The sequence below is a fragment of the Ovis aries genome, chromosome 2 (assembly GCF_016772045.2).
Source record: "Ovis aries strain OAR_USU_Benz2616 breed Rambouillet chromosome 2, ARS-UI_Ramb_v3.0, whole genome shotgun sequence".
NCBI classification, from domain to species: Eukaryota; Metazoa; Chordata; class Mammalia; order Artiodactyla; family Bovidae; genus Ovis; species Ovis aries.
Window position 1 is genome coordinate 235249363 of NC_056055.1, and position 18784 is coordinate 235268146.

Below are 18784 nucleotides of genomic sequence, written 5' to 3' on the forward strand. Positions count from 1 at the left end.
GCAAGAATACTGGAGTGGGTTGCCATTCCCTTCTCTGCAGGATCTTTCCAACCTAGGGATCAAACACAGGTCTCTAAAATTTATTCAGAGTACAAAAAGCAAGCAGCAAGTCACTTTTTTAAAAAAAGATAAACAAAGTGGGAGGACTTAATACTGGCTATCAAGACTTCATAAAAAGCTATTATAATTAAGCCACTGTAGTAACAGCATCCTTGAGAAGGCAATTGCTACCCATTCCAGTATTCTAGCCTGGGAAATGGAGAGGGCAATGGCACTCCACTCCAGTGCTCTTGCTTGGAGAATCCCATGGATGGAGAGGCCTGGTGGGCTACAGTCCGTGGGGTCGCTAAGAGTCAGACATGACTTCACTTTCACTTTCCATTTTCATGCCTTGGAGAGGGAAATGGCAACCCACTCCAGTGTTCTTGCCTGGAGAATCCCAGGGGCGGGGGAGCCTGGTGGGCTGCCATCTATGGGGTCGCACAGAGTCGGACATGACTGAAGCGACTTAGCAGCAGCAGCAGCAGCCTGGGAAATCCCATGGACCGAGGAGCCTGGCCAGGGCAAGAGAGGCAAAGTCAAGAGCACACAGGGCCTAGAAACAGACTCCAACATAGGATCTGGCACAAAGTAGGTGCTTAATAAGTATTTGTGGAATAAATTAATAAATATTGAAATTTCAGATATAAAAGTGGTGGCACTTAGCTCAGTGGGGAAACAACAGACTTTTTAATCAATCAGCTGGAGAATATAGGGGAAAATTTTCAGTGGTTTCTTTACTTCAAACCATGTTAAAACATCAACTCTAGATAAGTGAATATCTGTATGTGAAAGGCAAACTTATGAAGATTTTTTAAAAATTAACATGAGAGAACACCTTAAGGGTTGGGAAGCATTTCTTAAGACATAAAAGTTCTTTTAAAAGAAACAATAAATATGACTATGTTACAATCAAGAATCTGTTTATTAAGGATACATTAGATTGAAAAAGCAAAACCAGAGTAGAAAATATTTATAACAGTACACTGACAATGAACTACATATACCAAAATACATTGAAAAAAAAAACAAAAAACTACTACAGGGGACTTTCCTGGTGGAAAAGGTGCAGTGATTAAGATCCCCCATTTCAATTTAGAGGGCTTAAGTTCAACCCCTGGTAGGGGACCTAAGATCCCATGTGCCACGTGGTCCAAAAATAAAAAAGAGAGAGGTAAAACTACTATAATTGGTAAGAAAAAGAAAGCCAAATGACCCAAGAGGAAAATGGGCAAAAGAAATGAAGATACTTATAATAGAGGACATACAGTTTTACTGGTCACTAGCAAAATGCAAATCAACACTGGGACTTCTAGCAGTTGAAAGGCTAAGATTCTATGCTTCCAATGCAGGGAACACAAGTTCAATTCCTGGTCAGGGAACTGGGGAACGAGGATCCCATGTGCCATGTGGTACAGCCTCCCAAAAAACAAATCAAGACCATAATTATAGTTTTTTTTTTCACCCATTTGACTGGCAAAATTTAAAGTCTAATTCCAAGCATAAGAGAGGATGTAAATCAAGATATCTGTTATATATTGCCAATTCATTCAACCACAATGAAAAACAACTTGGCATTTAATATTCACAAATCCTATAGTCCAGAAATTCTGCCCCCAGATACAGAGCCATAAGAAAATTCTGCATATATACACTTAGAGACATGTCTAAGAGTATCACAGAAAAACTGGTCCTAACATTAAAAACCTAGAAACAGGACTTACCTGGTAGTCCAGTGGTAGAGAGTCTGCCTGCCAACACAGGGGACATAGGTTTAATCCCTGGCCTGGGAAGACCCCACATGCTGAGGGGCAACTAAGCCCCTATGCCACAACTACTAAAGCCCGGGCACCTAGAGCCTATGCTCTGAAACAAGGCAAGTCCATACACCACAAGAAAGAGTAGCCCCTGCTCACAGCAACTGGAGAAAGCCCATTCGCAGCAATGAGGACCCAGCACAGCCAAAACAATAAACTACTTTAAAAAAACAGAGATACAAATTAAGATTATGATATACTGAAATGATAAAATATTATTCAGCAGAGAAAAAGGAAAGAATTATAGCTATATGCAACAAGTTGGATAGATTTTAGTAATTATATATATTGTGAGACAAAAGCAAGTCCCAGAAGACTACACATAGCATGCTAACCCTTTTTAAAAAATTCAAGAACAAGTACATAAATACTATATATTGTTTAGCCACATATATACATGATAAACATAATATGTTAAGCAAAAGAATAGTAATCACAAAATTTAGAAGATCGGGTTGTAGGAATATGGATGTTCATTGCATTATTAAAATATTTAAGTATTAAGAAAAAATAAATTTAAAAAATATTTAAGTAAAGTGAATGAATAAACAAAGTAAATTCTTAAAAAAGATGGCCAAGCATGAATCTTTGGATGTTCATAAGCCAAGAAAAACAATTAACCTGAAGAGCCAATTACAACAGAAACACAAGAATAACCAGACAATCAAAAAGAAAAATGGGCAGAAGGCCTGAATGGGAACTTCAGTAGGGAAATCTGTAAAAAGATCCTCAACCTCACTAGTAATAAGAGAAATACCATCTTGGCATTATCTGCATGCCAAATAGCAATAAGGACGACTGTGTGCCGATATCCTCCGAGCACACCACCTGGTGAAACTCAAGCATATGTGCACCACGAGACACGTTCCAGAGTCTTCAGGACTTACCTGCTGGTCCAGTGGCTAGGAATCTGCCTGCCAATGCAGGGGACACAAGTTTGATCCCTGGTTCAGGGAGAGTCCATGTGCTACCGGGCAGCAAAGCCCATGCACAATTGGTGAGCCCAGGAGAGCCTGAGGGCCGCAACTACTGAGCCCATACACCTAAAGCCGATGCTCCACTGCAAGAGAAACCACTGCAGTGAGAAGCTTATGCACCACCAAGAGTGACCCTGCTTGCCACAACTAGAGGAAGCCTGAGTGCAGCAACTAATATCTAGTGTAGCCAGAAATAATAAATATTTTAAAAAGAATGTTCATAGCAGCAGTGTTTGTAATAGCTCAAAACCAGAAACAAACCAAAGCCCACCAATACCAATAAAACAGACAACCTGTGGTATAGTCTTTCGAAATACAGTGAAAATAAATATATGTATCATCAACATGAATGACTTAGGAACACACTGAGCAAAAAAGGCAAGTCACATAATAAATGCTGTATGGCTCCATTTATGTAACATTCAAACATGTAAAAGTAAAATATGTATCATTTAAGGATACACTGGTAAAATTATAAAGAAAAGCAAGGAAATAATAAATCCCAAATTCAGGGCAAAGGTTAACTCTGGGGAAGACGGAATCAGGGAAGGACAGACAGGAGTTCTAACAGTCATGGAAATATTCCTTTTCTTAAACAAGGTACTATTAATAATAATGTGATTCTTTATACTTTACATATATTTTATAAAAATTCTTTCAGATCTACGCAATATTTTATAAAAACATTTAAAAAAAGGAACAGAAGGCAATGAGTAAGAAGCCTGGGAATATACAAAATCAGTATCCAAGGCAAGGAAGAGAGCAGGATTCTTAATTATGTAAATAGGAAGATGCCTGGATGAAAAGTGAGGATTTGATTCTGGGAGAGATTAATTAGATGTGCAGAGAAAGAACTGGAGAAGGAACCCAAGAAGGTGAAATTGTGTGAAAAAGTCTTCAATCTGTCTCCTTCAGGTATAGAAACTTCTATGAGAAGTCTAGGGAATTTCTTTCAGGAGTTAACTCTCAAAAGCCATTAATTTCAGGACAGACACTAAAATAAATGGCTATTTGTCCTTTGGGAAAGGGATGCTAGGATCATAGCCCAGAGAAAGGAGAAGAAAGAAGAGATCAACAGAGAAACGCTGTTGCGAGAAGAGGACTAAAGATTCATACTCAATAAAGACGTAGAGCCAGGGACTTCCCTGGTGGTCCAGTGGTAAAGACTCTGCGCTCCGGGTACAGGTTCGATCCCTGGTCGGGGAACTAAGATTCCACAAGCTTTGCAGTATAGTCGAAAGATTGAATTTTTTTTTTTTGGGGGGGGGGGGGGGGAGATAGAACCAGAAAAGGAAAAAGATCACATGAAAGAGAACATGGTCTAGCGATTTCAGCAAGAGATTACACTGGGCTTTTGCTTTAGTTTACAATAAGAATACCACACAGATGAAGTAATCTCCAATAAGGTATTATTATCTCCTATGACAGCCATGGTTGGTTACTTCCCAAAGAGCTATTCTCTCCCTTCCCTCTTTTTAACAGATCTCAATTTGGTTGGGTATACCCAGCCCCAAGGATCAAATTGCTGGTGAATGGTCTAAGTATGGCAAATGACCCAATGAGACTTAAAGGGAAATCTGTTAGGAAGTTGCTAGGAAGGGCTTTCTTCTTTAATAAAAATAGTATAGGGTAGGCACAGCGGAGAGTGATTAAAATCAAGGTTGCTATAAAGATTAAGTAAATAACAGTAGCCCTGGCTTGGTACCTAGCAATCTTCAACAAATGTTAGTTAATTTCTCCTCTCACTTAAAGATATGACCCTTTTTTTATTATTAATATATCAGTATCACTCATGGAGGTTAATAAAGTCCCTGGGTTATAACAAGTACTCAACAAAAATCTGTTGAATGAAAAAAAGAAACAGTGCTTAACGCAACTCTTGAAAATGAGAAAGATATGACTAGGTGGAGTAAATAATCCTCCCCATCAGAATGGGGTGGAAAGAGGCAGAATCTGATCTGGCTGAAATGGAGGGTTCTGAGGGTGGAGTGGCAGGGAGGGAGGCAAACTGAGGCCAGGTGAGCATGGCTGAGATGTGCAACAGGCAGCCCCGTGGAGCCCTGGTGCTTACTATTCCACATTCAGGTACCCTCTCTGTATCTAAATACTAGTCTGTTCCCTGGAGTCCCTGAAAACCTCTGCTATCTTTTATGTTTTTCATTCCCAGATGCCCTTCACACCTGAAAATGCTCTCTGGTCCCAAGTTCCATCTGCTCCTCCATCTACCTTCCCTCCTTGCTTCCCCAGCTGCCTCCAGGGGCTCCAGAGACGTGACACGGTCGCCTGGGACAGAAGATTCCTCTCCTTTCAGTCTCTGGAATGGTGGGGAAGGATGCTGCTGCTGCTAGGTTACGTAAGCTGTCGGCACAGACTTCATCAACTCTTACATTCTAACCATAAGGCAACACAGGCCCCCAGCCCCTCCTTATTTTCTCATTTGGACTCTTGCAACAGCCTCCTAACTTAGCCTCCCTGCTTCTAAAATGCATGCCTATTCCTATTTCTCATTTAAAATACTTCACTTGGGACTTCCCTAGTGATTCAGTGACTAAAACGTCACGTTCCCAATGCAGTGGGCCTGGGTTCAATCCCAGGGTTAGGGAAATAGATCCTGCATGCCGCAGTGAAAGGCCCTGAATGCTGCACCTGAAGAGCCAGCACACCACCATGCAGACAGAAGACGCTGTGGGCCACAGCTAAGAGCCGCACAGCCGAACAAATAAACAGAACGTTTTGAATAAACACTTCTTTTGTTTTTTACAGCCTCCAGAAAAGTTCAAATTGGGAAACTCTGGACCAAATTTGGCTCACAGATATGTTCATGCACTTTTGTTCCTACATGTTTCCAACAAACCTGGGCCAACATTTTAAACCTTGAAGACTCTATGTAATAATCCAGAGTTCTGGCTTCTCTTTAAAAACCACTATGTGCTTGGTCACTCAGTCGTGTCTGACTCTTTGTGACCCTTTGGGCTACAGACCACCAGGCTCCTCTGCCCATGGGATTTTTCAGTTAACAATACTGGAGCGGGTTGCCATTTTCCTCCTCCAGGGGATCTTTCCAATCCAGGGATGGAATCCATGTCTCCTGTGTCTCCTGCATTGCAAGCAGATTTCTTTACCCGCTGAGCCATCAGGGAAAACTGGAAGATGTGGCAAAAGACATCAGCTGGAGCCAGGCCAAATGGCTAGAAAGTCCATACGCTCCAGTAACTATAGAGACTTGGTATCTAGTTCAACACAGTTCCAATCACTTAGTTTTTAGGGACTAGATTTTTTGACCCTGGCCTAGCAAAACTGCTTAATATAGCACACCCAACTCTTGCTGACCTCTCCAGCTCTAGCTCCCCTCTCTCACACTTGCCAACTTTATACTGCAGCAATACTTGCACACTAAACTACTTACATTTCCCTAAACACATCATATTGTTCCTACCTTTCTGCCTTTTTGTATATGCTCTTCCCTCAGCCTAGAATGCTAGTCCCCTCCTGAACTCCAGGCTAATTTCTATTTAATCTTTAAAACACTGTTTAGCTATCACTTCTAGGAAACATTCCAAGGCTCCCTTCCACATTCCACCTCAATATCCCTGAATCTTACACATTTTTAAGTCATTGCCCTTACACACTCTAGTACAATTTGTGTACATGTTGTTCACCAGCACTAGAGTGAGCACGTTAAAAAACAATCTCTACCATTTACAATGTCTGCCACGTAACAGTCACTCAACACATTTCATGAGTAATTGAAAAAAAAAGAGATAATGAATGATATATGGGGAACCAGAGCTGAAGAGGCTAGGGAGGGGTGAAGCTCCCAGTAACTCACATAGATTTCCATCTTCCGGTAGAGACCATAGTTAAGGAGTAAATTGTGAGTCATACGAATTCGGTGAGGCTTCATTGGGTGGCCTTGTCCATAATAGTAATTTCCAACATCCCCTGAAGAAGAAAGAGTGACAGCTTCAGTGACACAGTTAGACACACACTCCCAGGAGAACCCACAGATTTTTACAACAAATTTCTAGGCAAATTCTGTCTGGTTCATTCTAGGCTCCAAGATTCTCTCCCACATCAAGGAAGGGTAACTCCAAAAGAAAACAAAAAGCAGGGGACCGTAGTGAGATGAGCACTTAAGGATGTCTGTCTGGCCCAGTTTTTTCCCTTGGAACCCAAAGGCATTAGACAGTGTGAGTGGGTCAGTCCAAAGCTACTGGGGAACATCGGCCAGTGAGGTGACTCACCTCACTGTCTCCAAGGAATTCACTCCCACAACAGAAAGAATAATCATCACTACTCAGAATTACTGTAAGTCACAGTTCACCTCCTGCACATCAGAACACTTTATGATGTCAAAGCACTTTTGCAATCACTTTCTTACTGGATTCTCACAAATACCCTGGAAAATAGTTAAGACAGGGAGTATTATTCCCATTTTATAGATTAAAGACTAAACTCATCATCTCTGTAAAAATTAGCTTATCCATTAATTTTCTTTTTCTATTTGGCTGTGCTGGTCTTCACTGCTGCTCAGGCTTTTCTCTAGCTGAGGAGAATGGGGGCTACTCTCTAGCTGTGGTGCTCAGGCTTCTTATTGCAGTGCCTTCTGCTGCGGACCACGGGCTTTAAGGTATGCAGCACGTGGGCTCAGCAGCTGTGGTTCTCCGGCTCTACAGAGCACAGTCTCAATGACTGTGGCACATGGGCTTAGTTGCTCCGAGGCATGTGGGATCTTCCCAAATCAGGGACTGAACCCATGTCTCCTGCACTGGCAGGCAGATTACCACTGAGCCACCAGGTTGGTTGGTTGTTTAGTCGCTAAGTTGTGTCCACCTCTTGCAACCCCACGGACTGTAGCCTGCCAGGCTCCTCTGTCCATAGCAGAGCCACCAGGGAAGCCCCATAAACTCACCATCTCTTCATTTATCCATAGCAATAACCTTCCACTGGTCCCTCTGCTGTCAGTTCAAACTATCTGCCATACCAGTTATTTTCCTAATACACAGCTTTGATAACATCACTCCCCTACTCAAAAATCCTTAATGGTTCCCCATTTTCTATAGGATAAAGCATAAAGAACAACTTCAATAGGACTTTCTTAATCTATTTTTCCAACTTCTTACCACAACCACCCTACCCCAACACACACACCACACACACACACACATTCTGCTCTAGACGTTGGCAGGCAAATCTGGGTTATTTAACTGGTTGCTTGATTTTTCTAAATAAGATGTTACTGGAATACAACAATGCCCATTAGTTTTATTATCTATGACTACTTTTACATTATAATGGCAGAGTTGAGTAGCTAAATAGTTACTACAGAGACTCACCCATATGGCACGTGCATGCTAAATCGCTCTGGTCATGTCTGACCTGCCAGGCTCCTCTGTCCATGGGATTCTCCAGGCAAGAACACTGGAGTGGGCTGCCAACTCCTTCTTCAGGGGATCCTCCCATCCCAGGGATCAAACCCACATCTCATAAGTCTCCTGCATTGGCAGGTGGGTTCTTTACCACTAGTGCACTCGGGAAGCCCTCCCAGGCACACAAAGCCTAAAATACTTACTATCTGACCCTTTACGGAAAGTCTGCCAATCTCTTGGAAGAAAAGCTATGACAACCTAGATAGCGCATTAAAAAGCAGAGACATTACTCTGCCCAAAAAGGTCCATCTAGTCAAAGCTATGGTTTTTCCGGTAGTCATGTATGGACATGAGAGTTGGACTATAAAGAAAGCTGAGCGCTGAAGAATTGATGCTTTTGAACTGTAGTGCTGGAGTAGACTCTTGAGAGTCCCTTGGACTGTGAAGAGATCCAACCAGTCCAGCCTAAAGGAAATCAGTCCTGAATACTCATTGGAAGGACTGATGCTGAAGCTGAAACTCCCATAGTTTGGCCACCTGATTCGAAGAACTGACTCACTGGAAAAGACCCTGATGCTGGGAAAGGTTGAAGGCAGGAGATGAAGGGGATGAGAGGATGAGATGGTTGGATAGCATCACCAACTCAACAGACACGAGTCTGAGCAAGCTCTGGGAGTTGGTAATGGACAGGGAAGCCTGGTGTGCTACAGTCCAGTCCATGGGGTCATAACGAGTCAGATGCGACTGAACTGAACTGAGTTGATCCGCCAATCTCTGTTATGAACACACTAGATTATTATCAGCTTCTTGAACGCATTCACCTTCACACCAAAGTATCCTTTGTTCAGACTGTTTCTTTGACTTGGAATGTCATTCCTTCTCTGAGCATCCTCCTCACACTACAAAGGTCAGCTAAAGCTCCAGCCATAGTCCTAATCAGAATAAATGGTCTTTTCCTCTGCATGCAATTTATATATGGCACTTAATTTTGTATCTCAATTATTTACATATCTGTGTTATATCTCCAAGACTGCTCCTTGAAGGCAAGGACAAATATACCCTGTACATCACACAGGCTGAATGAAGATTCAAGGAAATGAACTGAGACTCAGAGAAGTTATGTGCCTCCTCAAGATCACACAGCTAATGAATGATCTGAGTGTCGACCCTTCTAACTCCAAATCCAGGATGTTAAAAACTGTATCAGCAGGACTTCCCTGGCGTTCCAGTGGTTAAGCCTCTGGGCTTCCAATGCAGGAGGCATGAATTTGATCCCTAGTTGGGGAACTGAGACATGCCCAAGTGGGGTGGTCAAAATTTTCAAAATTTAAAAAAACAAAACCAAAAACTTTGTACCTACTTCAGTTTGCAATTAACCTAAAGGGCTCTGTAGTCTAGCTGGTACCAAGTTCCTGGGAAAATATTTCAAAATCATGTGAATTGCACACCCAAAGTTCTCTCCTTGGAAGTTCACTAGGATGAGGCAGATCTTGCATTACCAGTGAAACAAAGGGTCCCAACCTCTTAATCAACAATTTAGTAGTGCCAGAAATAGGCTTCATTCCAGGGATCAATGCACTGTGGGGAATGCCACCAAGAGCATCCAAGCTGTACTCCATTTCTCTTTACCACAGACATGGCCTGTGATAATAGGAAACTTCTAAACAGTTGAATATTTAGGATCTCATCCTTTTCTCTATTTTTAAAAATATTTATTTGGCTGCACCAGGTCTTCTTGGTTTCGGCACCCAGGATCCTAGATCTTTATTACAGCACTGGACCTTCAGCTTCGGCATGTGGGATCTAGTTCCCCTACCAGGGATTGAATTCAGGCCCCCTGCCTTGGGAGTGCAGAGTCCCAGCCACTGGACCACCAACGAAGTCCCTTTCTCTTTTTAAATAAATCTTATTCTTCAGAACAATTTTAGGTTTACAGAAAAATTGCAAAGTACAAAGTTCTTAGATACTATACTATTTCCTCTATTAACATTTTACATTAGTGAAACAGAAAGTATCTGTTACAATTAATGAAGCAATATTGATAATTCTTTACTAAAAGTCCATACTTTATTTAGATTTCCTTAGTGTTCACCCAATGAACACCTAGTGTTCACCCTCTTCATTTTAGTGAGGCCTGTGTTCTCAGACAGTCACAAGCCAGAGCACAGCATGTAGTGGCATCCAACAGTCCCATACAGACAGACTTTGAGATATAGTAGGAGGGAAGGCAGTCAGAGACGTCTGTTCCCAGCGCTCCTCAGACAACCTTACCACTATGGGGTTGGGTAGAACATGTTCTCAAGGCACTGGCTGAGACCTCCAGAAAGTGAAAGTGTCAGCGGCTCAGTTGTGTCCCACTCTTTGTGACCCCATGAACCAGAGCCTGTCAGGCTCCTCTGTCCATGGAGTCTTCCAGGCAAGAATACTGGAGTGAGTAGCTATTCCCTTCTCCAGGGGATCTTCCTGACCCAAGGATTGAACCTGAGTCTCCTGCATGGCAGGCAGATTCTTTACCATCCGAGCCACCAGGTAAATCCAAGTCTTCAAGATGCAGACCCAATTTGTGGGCAGTCAAGAGTCACAAGGTCATTGCTATGTTATACAAATTGGATTCCTGCTTACCCATTTCTCTGGTATAGGTCTTGATCCCTAGTAACTCCCCTGCCTATCAACCCAGAATCCAGCCAAGGTTTAGACTTGGGGAATTGAGATAACTTATCTAGAAAGCTAAGGGAGTACCTGAGGGCGGGGCCCAAACACATTATCCTGTCTTTAACAGTTTTTAATCAGATTGCTGAGAGACTTAAAAAAAAAATAATCCTTATAGATAAGAGTTGGCCCTCCCCATCCACTAACCCAGGCTAAGGAGGGCCTACTGTACTATGTCATTTTATTTAAGGAACCTGAGCATCCTTCTGATACCTGGGCTGGGGTCCTGGAACCAGTCCAGCTGTTTCAAACTTTTTAAAACTTTACTAAAAAGGGCTTTCTACACTGTTCTCATAGTTTCTCCATTTTATAGGGGAGAGGCCTGAGGCCTGGAAACGTAAAATGACTTGCCCAATACTTCAAAGCTTTTGAGCAGCAGAGCCAAATTTCAACCCCCAACTAGTGACCTCACTGAGAAACTCACAAGTAGTTTCTCAGAAAGGAAGAGATCACCCTTCTCTAAAGATGGAGGTCTTTCCACTTTTTCTCTTTTTAAACTGAGAATGTGGAGATCACAAAACTGTGCAAACTGATAAAGCTATGAAGTCACAGACTCCAGCTTCAAATGGGCCCTCACCACTGCCCAGCAAGGCTTCAAATGTTTTTACCTGCTCCCTCTTTCATAACAGCTATCTCTCTTCAAGATGCCTATTCTACCCAACTGCCCTCCCCAACTCTCACGAAAAGGAATATTTTCTTACTTCATCCTAAAAGCCCCCTCCGCTTTCCATCTTCTCTCCTTCAAACATGTTTTTTCTTGCCACTTAACCTCTCATCCCAAAGGAACTGCCTCTTGAAAGAGGGGTGTCCCTACGTGTGCTCTGGTTTCCATCTGACCTGATCTCTCCTCAGGGACCTCCATCGTTACTAGCCCCTCTCCCCAGTATCTTCAACCTCTCCCTAATTTCCATAAAAATTTGCACATACTTAACTCTCAGCCACTACATCTCTTCTTTATTAACAAGCCTCTCTCTGTCTCAACAAGCTTCCTTTTAAAGGGACTTCGTTGGTGGTCCAGTGGTTAAGACTCCGTGCTTCCACTGCAGGGGGCACAGGTTCAATCCCTGGTTTGGGAACAAAGACCCTACACACAGAGTGGTATGATTTTTAAAAAAGTTCAATCTAATGCCTCCTCTTCACTCAACCCTTCAGTCTACAGCAATTTAACTTCAGTTCTAAATGCTGCACAGGAAACAGTTCTTGCCGACACTTGGCCACTCCCTCCCTCTTTCGGCTACTGTAACCCAACACTTTCTGGTTCACTTACATCTCAAGTCATTCCCTCTGTATCTTTATTCACTTTATGAACAGTATTTTTTGAGAATCTACTACGAGCTAGGCACTGTTTTGGGGGCCTGAGTATACAAAGGTAGACAAAACATGATCCTTTTCCCTAAGGAGTTCACTGTCTGTAAGAAGTATGAATAAGTAAATGGGCAATTCCAATACACAGTGACTAATGCACAAATGTACTCTACACACCAGGGAGTACAGAGCATGAAGAACACTCGACTTTTTCTCAGTCCACCTCCTTAGAATCCCACCCTGGACCCTCTTCTCTTTTCACCCTATACAACTTCTTATATGGGATACAAGGGTAACTGCATCCTCTTCTGTAACTAAAATTATCAGCTGTATGTATATATGCTGACAATCATCAAAATTTTCTATTTTCTCATTTGTCTTCTAAACTGCAGACCTGAATGGCCACTGCCTACTGGACACCTCTACTTGGGATATCCCCCAGACATCTCAACAAATGTTTCTTTAAAAAACAAAACCCAACATTATCAACTGGAATGGCCTTCTACATTCAGCATGAAACTGCCCAAACTAGATACTTGGGTATCCTTGCCTTTTTCCTTACTTCTCCATTCATGCGTTTAACTTCTGTCCCAGAGTGATAGTTCTAAGGTACAATAAATCTGATGATGTCACTAACCTGAATACTTCAGTGATTCACCAATGCCCAACTTGTGAATATAATCCAACTTTCTTAGGGTGGTGTGCCCAGCCTTTCGTGATCTGGTCCCCATTTACTTCTCTAGCCTCATCACTTGCAACCCTTTTCTCACCCCTGCTCTACACCTTCTAACACTGTGCCTTCAAATTTATGTCTCCAACATACTGTACATCCAGCCATTTTTCAAAGGTGCTCGCCTCTCTCTTACCTCTCAACTTGTTGTTATTTTTATCCTTCCTGGGCCTAGTTAGTAACTCCTGCTTTTCAGGTCCTAACTGAGATGGCACCTCCTTGCCTGACTTCTCAGGCTGGGCAGATACTTCGCTGTGCTCCCAGCAAACTCTGAGCTGTCCTTCCTCCCAACCTGATAGTGTAGAGCAAATTTTCTGTCATGGTCTATATGCTCCTCCAGACTGAGTGAAAGGAAGGTGGCAAGATCATCCCCTGGCCTCAGCCCCTAAACGATACCTAGAACAGAAGAAGCTGCTGCTCCACAGATTTCTGTTCAACGAAAAAGTTTGTTTTAACAAGTTGCATCCTTCTTCTTCCAACCCCAGGAGTCCCATTTCCCAGCAGCAACCGCAGGGCCCGCTGGGAGACAGGGGGAGGGGAGCTGGTGACCTCTAGGTGCTGAGTCCTGCAGGCCTCTCACCAGAAGAGATGAGGAAGGAAAGGGGCAGTGAGAGATCTTAGGATTCTCAGCAGAACATGTCACCCGGCAATCTTCTTCACCAGATTCTGCCTCCTGCCTCGGACTCAGCCTCCTCTCTAGGAGGCCGCCGCAAACTCCACATCAGACTTCAGAATTCCCCACCAAGGTGACCTCACGCTTCCCCAGGCGACCCTCCTGACCTCGGACCCCCCCCCCGCCCCCGCCTCCCCTCTAAGCCTCGACCCCCTTCCCCTCAGCCTTCTCCCTCAAGCTCCACCTCCTTTCCTCTTAGCCTCCTCCCTCAACCCCAACCTTTTCAAGCCTCTGCCCTCAGCCTCGACCTCCTTCTCTCAGCCTCAGCCTCCTTCTCTCAGCCTCCTCCCTCAGCCTTTCCCAAACGCCTCAGCCTCCCCCCTCAGACCTCCTCGGCTCCCTCTCCCGGATCCCGCCCGGCTCGGGCCCGGCCCCGCCCCCGGCGCGAGGACTGTGCTCACCGTCGTAATAGTAACAGACTTTCCTCTTGGTGCCCTGAGTCTGCGCCATCTTGCTCGCCTCCCGTCCCTCCCGTCAATCGGTCCGTCCGCCCTCCCGCCGGTGGCTCCGCTCAGCGTCCGACCCGCGGGGAGGGGGCGGGCCTCCAGCGTGCTCCGCCCATCCCCGCCCGGGCTCACCTATAGCCGCGCAGCCCGGGCACGACTCCAGCCAATCAGCGGCGCTGGGACGGCCCGGAACTCGGCGGGGGGCAAGGGCAGCCCGGCGAGGCCTCGGAGGGCCCCCTGGGCCTGTACCAAGGTCCGCGACAGGGGGGGGTGGGGCTGCCCCGGGATCGTACCATTCGTCCCGGGGGAAGAAAGTGGGTCTGCTAACTTGGGTGTCCCATTCCGTTTTGGGAGACTGCTTGGCGATCAGAGGCCAACTTTCATTTGACAGAGGCCTACGATGGAAAGTGACTTGCGCAAGGTCACTCAGTTAAGTTTGGAGGGGGAGAAATATAAATTGACAAACGACAGGAAACTGCTGTAGACGAAGGACTGTGCCATAGCTTTACCGACATTATCTCGGTCATCTCTGTTGTTCCTATTGGCGGCTTTGGAGTGGGGCCTTTCATCCGCATTTTACAGACAAGGATAACGAAGTTGAGAACTTTGTGACTTCCTGGGAGTCACACAATAATCACGTTCAGTTTTCAACCACAGATTTTTTAAAACGCTTACTCGACTCCAGAAGCACATATCAAAGTGGCAGAACCCAGCCTTTCTTATTCCAAATGCGGTCTTTCTTTTCAAATGCAGTCCTTTCTTACTCCTGATGCAATTCCTAGGCGGCCTAAGGAGTGCCTTTAGATGGGAGGAAACTGTTGCTTACACCAGAGCAGAGTTTCTAAAGATACTGAAGCTGTTAACATTTTGGATAATACACAAATATGTTGTGGGGGGCCATCCTGTGCACTGTGGGCTTCCCTAGTGGCTCAGACAGTAAAGAATCTGCCTACAATGCTGGAGACACAGGTTCAGTCCCTGAGTGGAGAAGATTCCCTGGAGAAAGGAATGGCTACCCACTCCGGTATAAGGATACTGGAGAATTCCATGGACAGAGGAGCCTGGCGGGCTACAGTCCATGGGGTCCCAAAGAGTGGGACACGACTGAGTGACTAACATTTTCACTTTGTCCACTACTCTTAGATGCCAGTAGCACTCCCCCAGCCCTCTGCAGCTGTGACAACAAAAATTGTACTTAGACATGGCAAAATGTCTCCAGGGCAAGGAGGAGAGGATTGGAGGAAGTATAAAAGTGCCCCCAACCCAATCCTTGAGAACCACTGCACTAGATCAATCAGTCAATCATTATTGAAAGCTAAAGGCTGAAAAGCACTGTGGTGGGCTATTAAAGAGGCAACTACAACAATATTAATATTTGGTGAGTGCTTACTGTGTGCCAAGTAAGTTACTTATGGTTCTACAGTCAATAAGATACATTTTTATGCCTCTTTACAGTAGAATCTGCCTGCCAGTGCAGGAGACACGAATTCGATCCCTGGGTTAGGAAGATCCCCTGGAGAAGGAAATGGCAACGCACTCCAGTATTCTTGTCTGGGAAGTCTCCTGGACAGAGGAGCAGGCTGGTGGAGGAGAGGGGCTGCAAAACAGTCAGACATGACTTAGTCTAAAGACAACCTGGGCACTTGTATTCTTCACAGGGGAACTGCATTTGAGCCTTTAATTATAAAAGTAACAGGAGATCTAAGACTGGGTACTTTTTTTTCAGGCAAGGCTTTATTGGGGCCCCTAGGGCAGCAGCCGACAACATCAGGGAGCAAGAACAAACAACAGGTTTCCTTGCTTGCTTGTTAGCTCCCCCGCCCCCACCCCCCACCCCCCACCGCCCGGGGGTGAGGGGGTGAAGCTTGTTCCTTATATGGGGTGAGGGTAGGGTTGTGTCCAGGGGTCCGGTCAGAGGGTTGGCTTAGGGGTTTTGTCCAACCTTTAGGTGGTGTTGTTGGGCTCTTCTATTATAGAAACAGCAAAGGACCAAAAAACTATTCCCAGTTCTGTGTTGCTGCTTCCCAGCCAGGAACATTTCTGTGTCCCCATTTCCCGCTTAGTAAAATGGAGAATGTAAGAAAACAAAGTTCATCAACTCTGTGGCTGCAGCCATGTCCAAAAAAGGAGGAGGGTGGGATCAGATGAGGTCATGGGTGTGGCAGCATTTTATAAAATGCTGAACAGGAATCACCAACTCGGATGCCTACAGAGGTCAGGAAGGTGGTGTAATTGAGTGGATGTGTATTATAGTTATACTGGTTTGAGTCAGGTACTTTGCTTGTTTTTAAAACTGGATTCTTTTTTTTTAACTTTCATAAAGAAATATGTCCTCCCATCTTTCTTCAAACACACTGCCATCTTCAGGCATCTTTAATTTTCACACTTTGTAATAGAAATATGGTATGCAAAAATTTTTCATTTGCCTCTTTATTATAAAAACCATAGCACAAACATGATGATAAATAGCCACTAACACTTAGGTGCATAATCTGAGAGCAATAGGGTGTGAAAGGCAAAGCTCATGCCCCACCTAAAGGCGGTGGCCATTACTCAGCTCCATGAGGCCAGGTAAACCCAAAGGAGCCAAATCTTCCTCTTTTCTCAAGAGAAGACAAATCTGGAGTTTTTTGCAAAACCGCCCCAGTTTTATAAACTGACTGCTAATGCAGTCTATTTTCTTTTTTAATTAATTAATTTTTTAATAAATTTAATTTTTTGGTTGTGTTGGGTCTTCACGGCTGTGCGGGCTTTTCTCTAATTTTGGTGAGCGGAGACTACTGTCTAGTTGCAGTGCTAGGGCTGCTCATTGCAATGGCTTCCTTGTTTCAGAGTACGGGCTCTAAGGCGCAGGGCCTGCAGTTGCGGTTCCCAGGCCCTAGAGCACAGGTTCAGTAGTTATGGAGCACAGGCTTAGTTGCTCTGCACCATGTAGACTCTTTCCAGATCAAGGATGGAACCCGTGTCTCTTGCACTGGCAGGCAGATTCTTTACCATGGAGCCACCAGAGAAACCCTACTTAATTAATTTAAGTAAAGAACCCGCCTGCTAATGCAGGAGACATAAGAGACTGGAGTTTGATCCCTGGGTCGGGAAGATCCCCTGGAGAAGGAAATGGCAACCCACTCCAGTGTCCTTGCCTGGAGAATCCCACAGAGACAGGAGCCTGGTAGGCTACAACCCATGAGTCACAAAGAGTTGGACACAACAGCATCGACTTAGCACACAGCACACGTTTACTTTTTGGCTGTGCCTTGGCATGCAAGATCTTAATTCCCAGAAGAGCAATCGAACCCATGCCCCCTGCAGTGGAAGCATGGAGTCTTCCACTGGACCATCAGGGAAGGCCCTCAATCTATTTTTTTTTTTCCTCAATCTATTTTTAAGACAGCAGTAAGAGCCATCCTTTTAAAATGTGTCTCAAAATGGCTCCTGCAGAAGCCACAGGCCCCAAAGCCCCATGGGATCTATCCTCCTCCCTCAGGCAGCCTTTGTGTCTCAAGAGCTTGTTCTTGCCCTTTGTCTCAAGTTTCTGCCTCAGGCTGTTCCCTCTGCCTGACTGCTCCTCCCCTATACCACTTACTCCCTCAACTCCTTCAAATCTTTGCTCAAAATTCACCTTCTCTATGAGACCTTCCTAGTGTATCCCCTTTAAAGCTACAAACCTCCCCCAAATATGACACTCCTAATTCCCCTTTTGTTGCTCTATTTTCCCCTTAGCACTATCACCTTGCAGCATACCATACCATTTATTTATTTGTGATGCTTACTGTCTGTCTTCCCTGTGAGCTCCCCAGAGACCTTATCCACTGCCTGCTGCTGCTGCTGCTGCTAAGTCGCCTCAGTCGTGTCCGACTCTGTGCGACCCCATAGACGGCAGCCCACCAGGCTTCCCCCGTCCCTGGGATTCTCCAGGCAAGAACACTGGGGTGGGTTGCCATTTCCTTCTCCAATGCATGAAACTGAAAAGGGAAAGTGAAGTCGCTCAGTCATGTCCGACCCTTAGCGACCCCATGGACTGCAGCCTACCAGGCTCCTCCATCCATGGGATTTTCCAGGCCAGAGTACTGGAGTGGAGTGCCATTGTCTTCTCCAGATCTATAATCTAGTAAACTACAAATCTATAACCTAGTAAATTTTACCAATGATTTGTTAGACATGAAGGGAGAAGTACGCTGCTGCTGCTGCTACTAAGTCGCTTCAGTCGTGTCCGACTCTGTGTGACCCCATAGACGGCAGCCCACCAGGCTCCCCCATCCCTGGGATCCTCCAGGCAAGAATACTGGAGTGGGTTGCCATTTCCTTCTCTAATGTATAAAAGTGAAAAGTGAAAGTGAAGCCGCTCAGTCCTGTCCGACTCTTCGTGACCCCATGGACTGCAGCCCACCAGGTTCCTCTGTTCCTGGGATTTTCCAGGCCTAGTGCACAATGTTCAATAAATATTTGTTAAGTGAGTGGATTAACTCAGTGTTTAAAAACACCTTAAAGGTGAATCAGAACATATAGCTCTTGAATCAGTAGCTATAAAAAGGAAAAGGCAGTCACCCTTATACAATGGGAAAGGAAGGGTCTTGGGACACATTTACTCTCTAGGAGGTTCTGGGTAGTGTGCCCATAATTCTTTGGGGTGGAGGTTTGAAGGGGTTCAAAGAACACATACCGCAAAGTATAAGGACCTCCTCTTGGCACCCAACATCAGCAGGGCTGGAAAAAGTTCAG

The 18784-nt window shown here is 44.7% G+C and overlaps 1 protein-coding gene across 3 annotated transcripts in view; it reads right to left on the reverse strand.

The window, feature by feature from the left end:
• Positions 1-14135, reverse strand: part of HDAC1 (histone deacetylase 1) — a 32768-nt gene extending 18633 nt beyond the window's left edge. The window contains exons 1-3 of one of the 3 annotated variants that reach the window (XM_042244442.1): positions 14021-14135; positions 7078-7232; positions 6663-6775 (exon numbers count right to left, since the gene is read on the reverse strand). In XM_042244442.1, the coding sequence (XP_042100376.1) occupies positions 6663-6737 (75 nt within the window). In that variant the 5' untranslated portion in view covers positions 6738-6775; positions 7078-7232; positions 14021-14135. The remainder of the gene's footprint in view (positions 1-6662; positions 6776-7077; positions 7233-14020) is intronic. The other 2 variants (XM_004005023.4, XM_042244443.1) reach the window with 2 other exon arrangements.
• Between the last annotated feature and the right edge of the window lie 4649 nt (positions 14136-18784).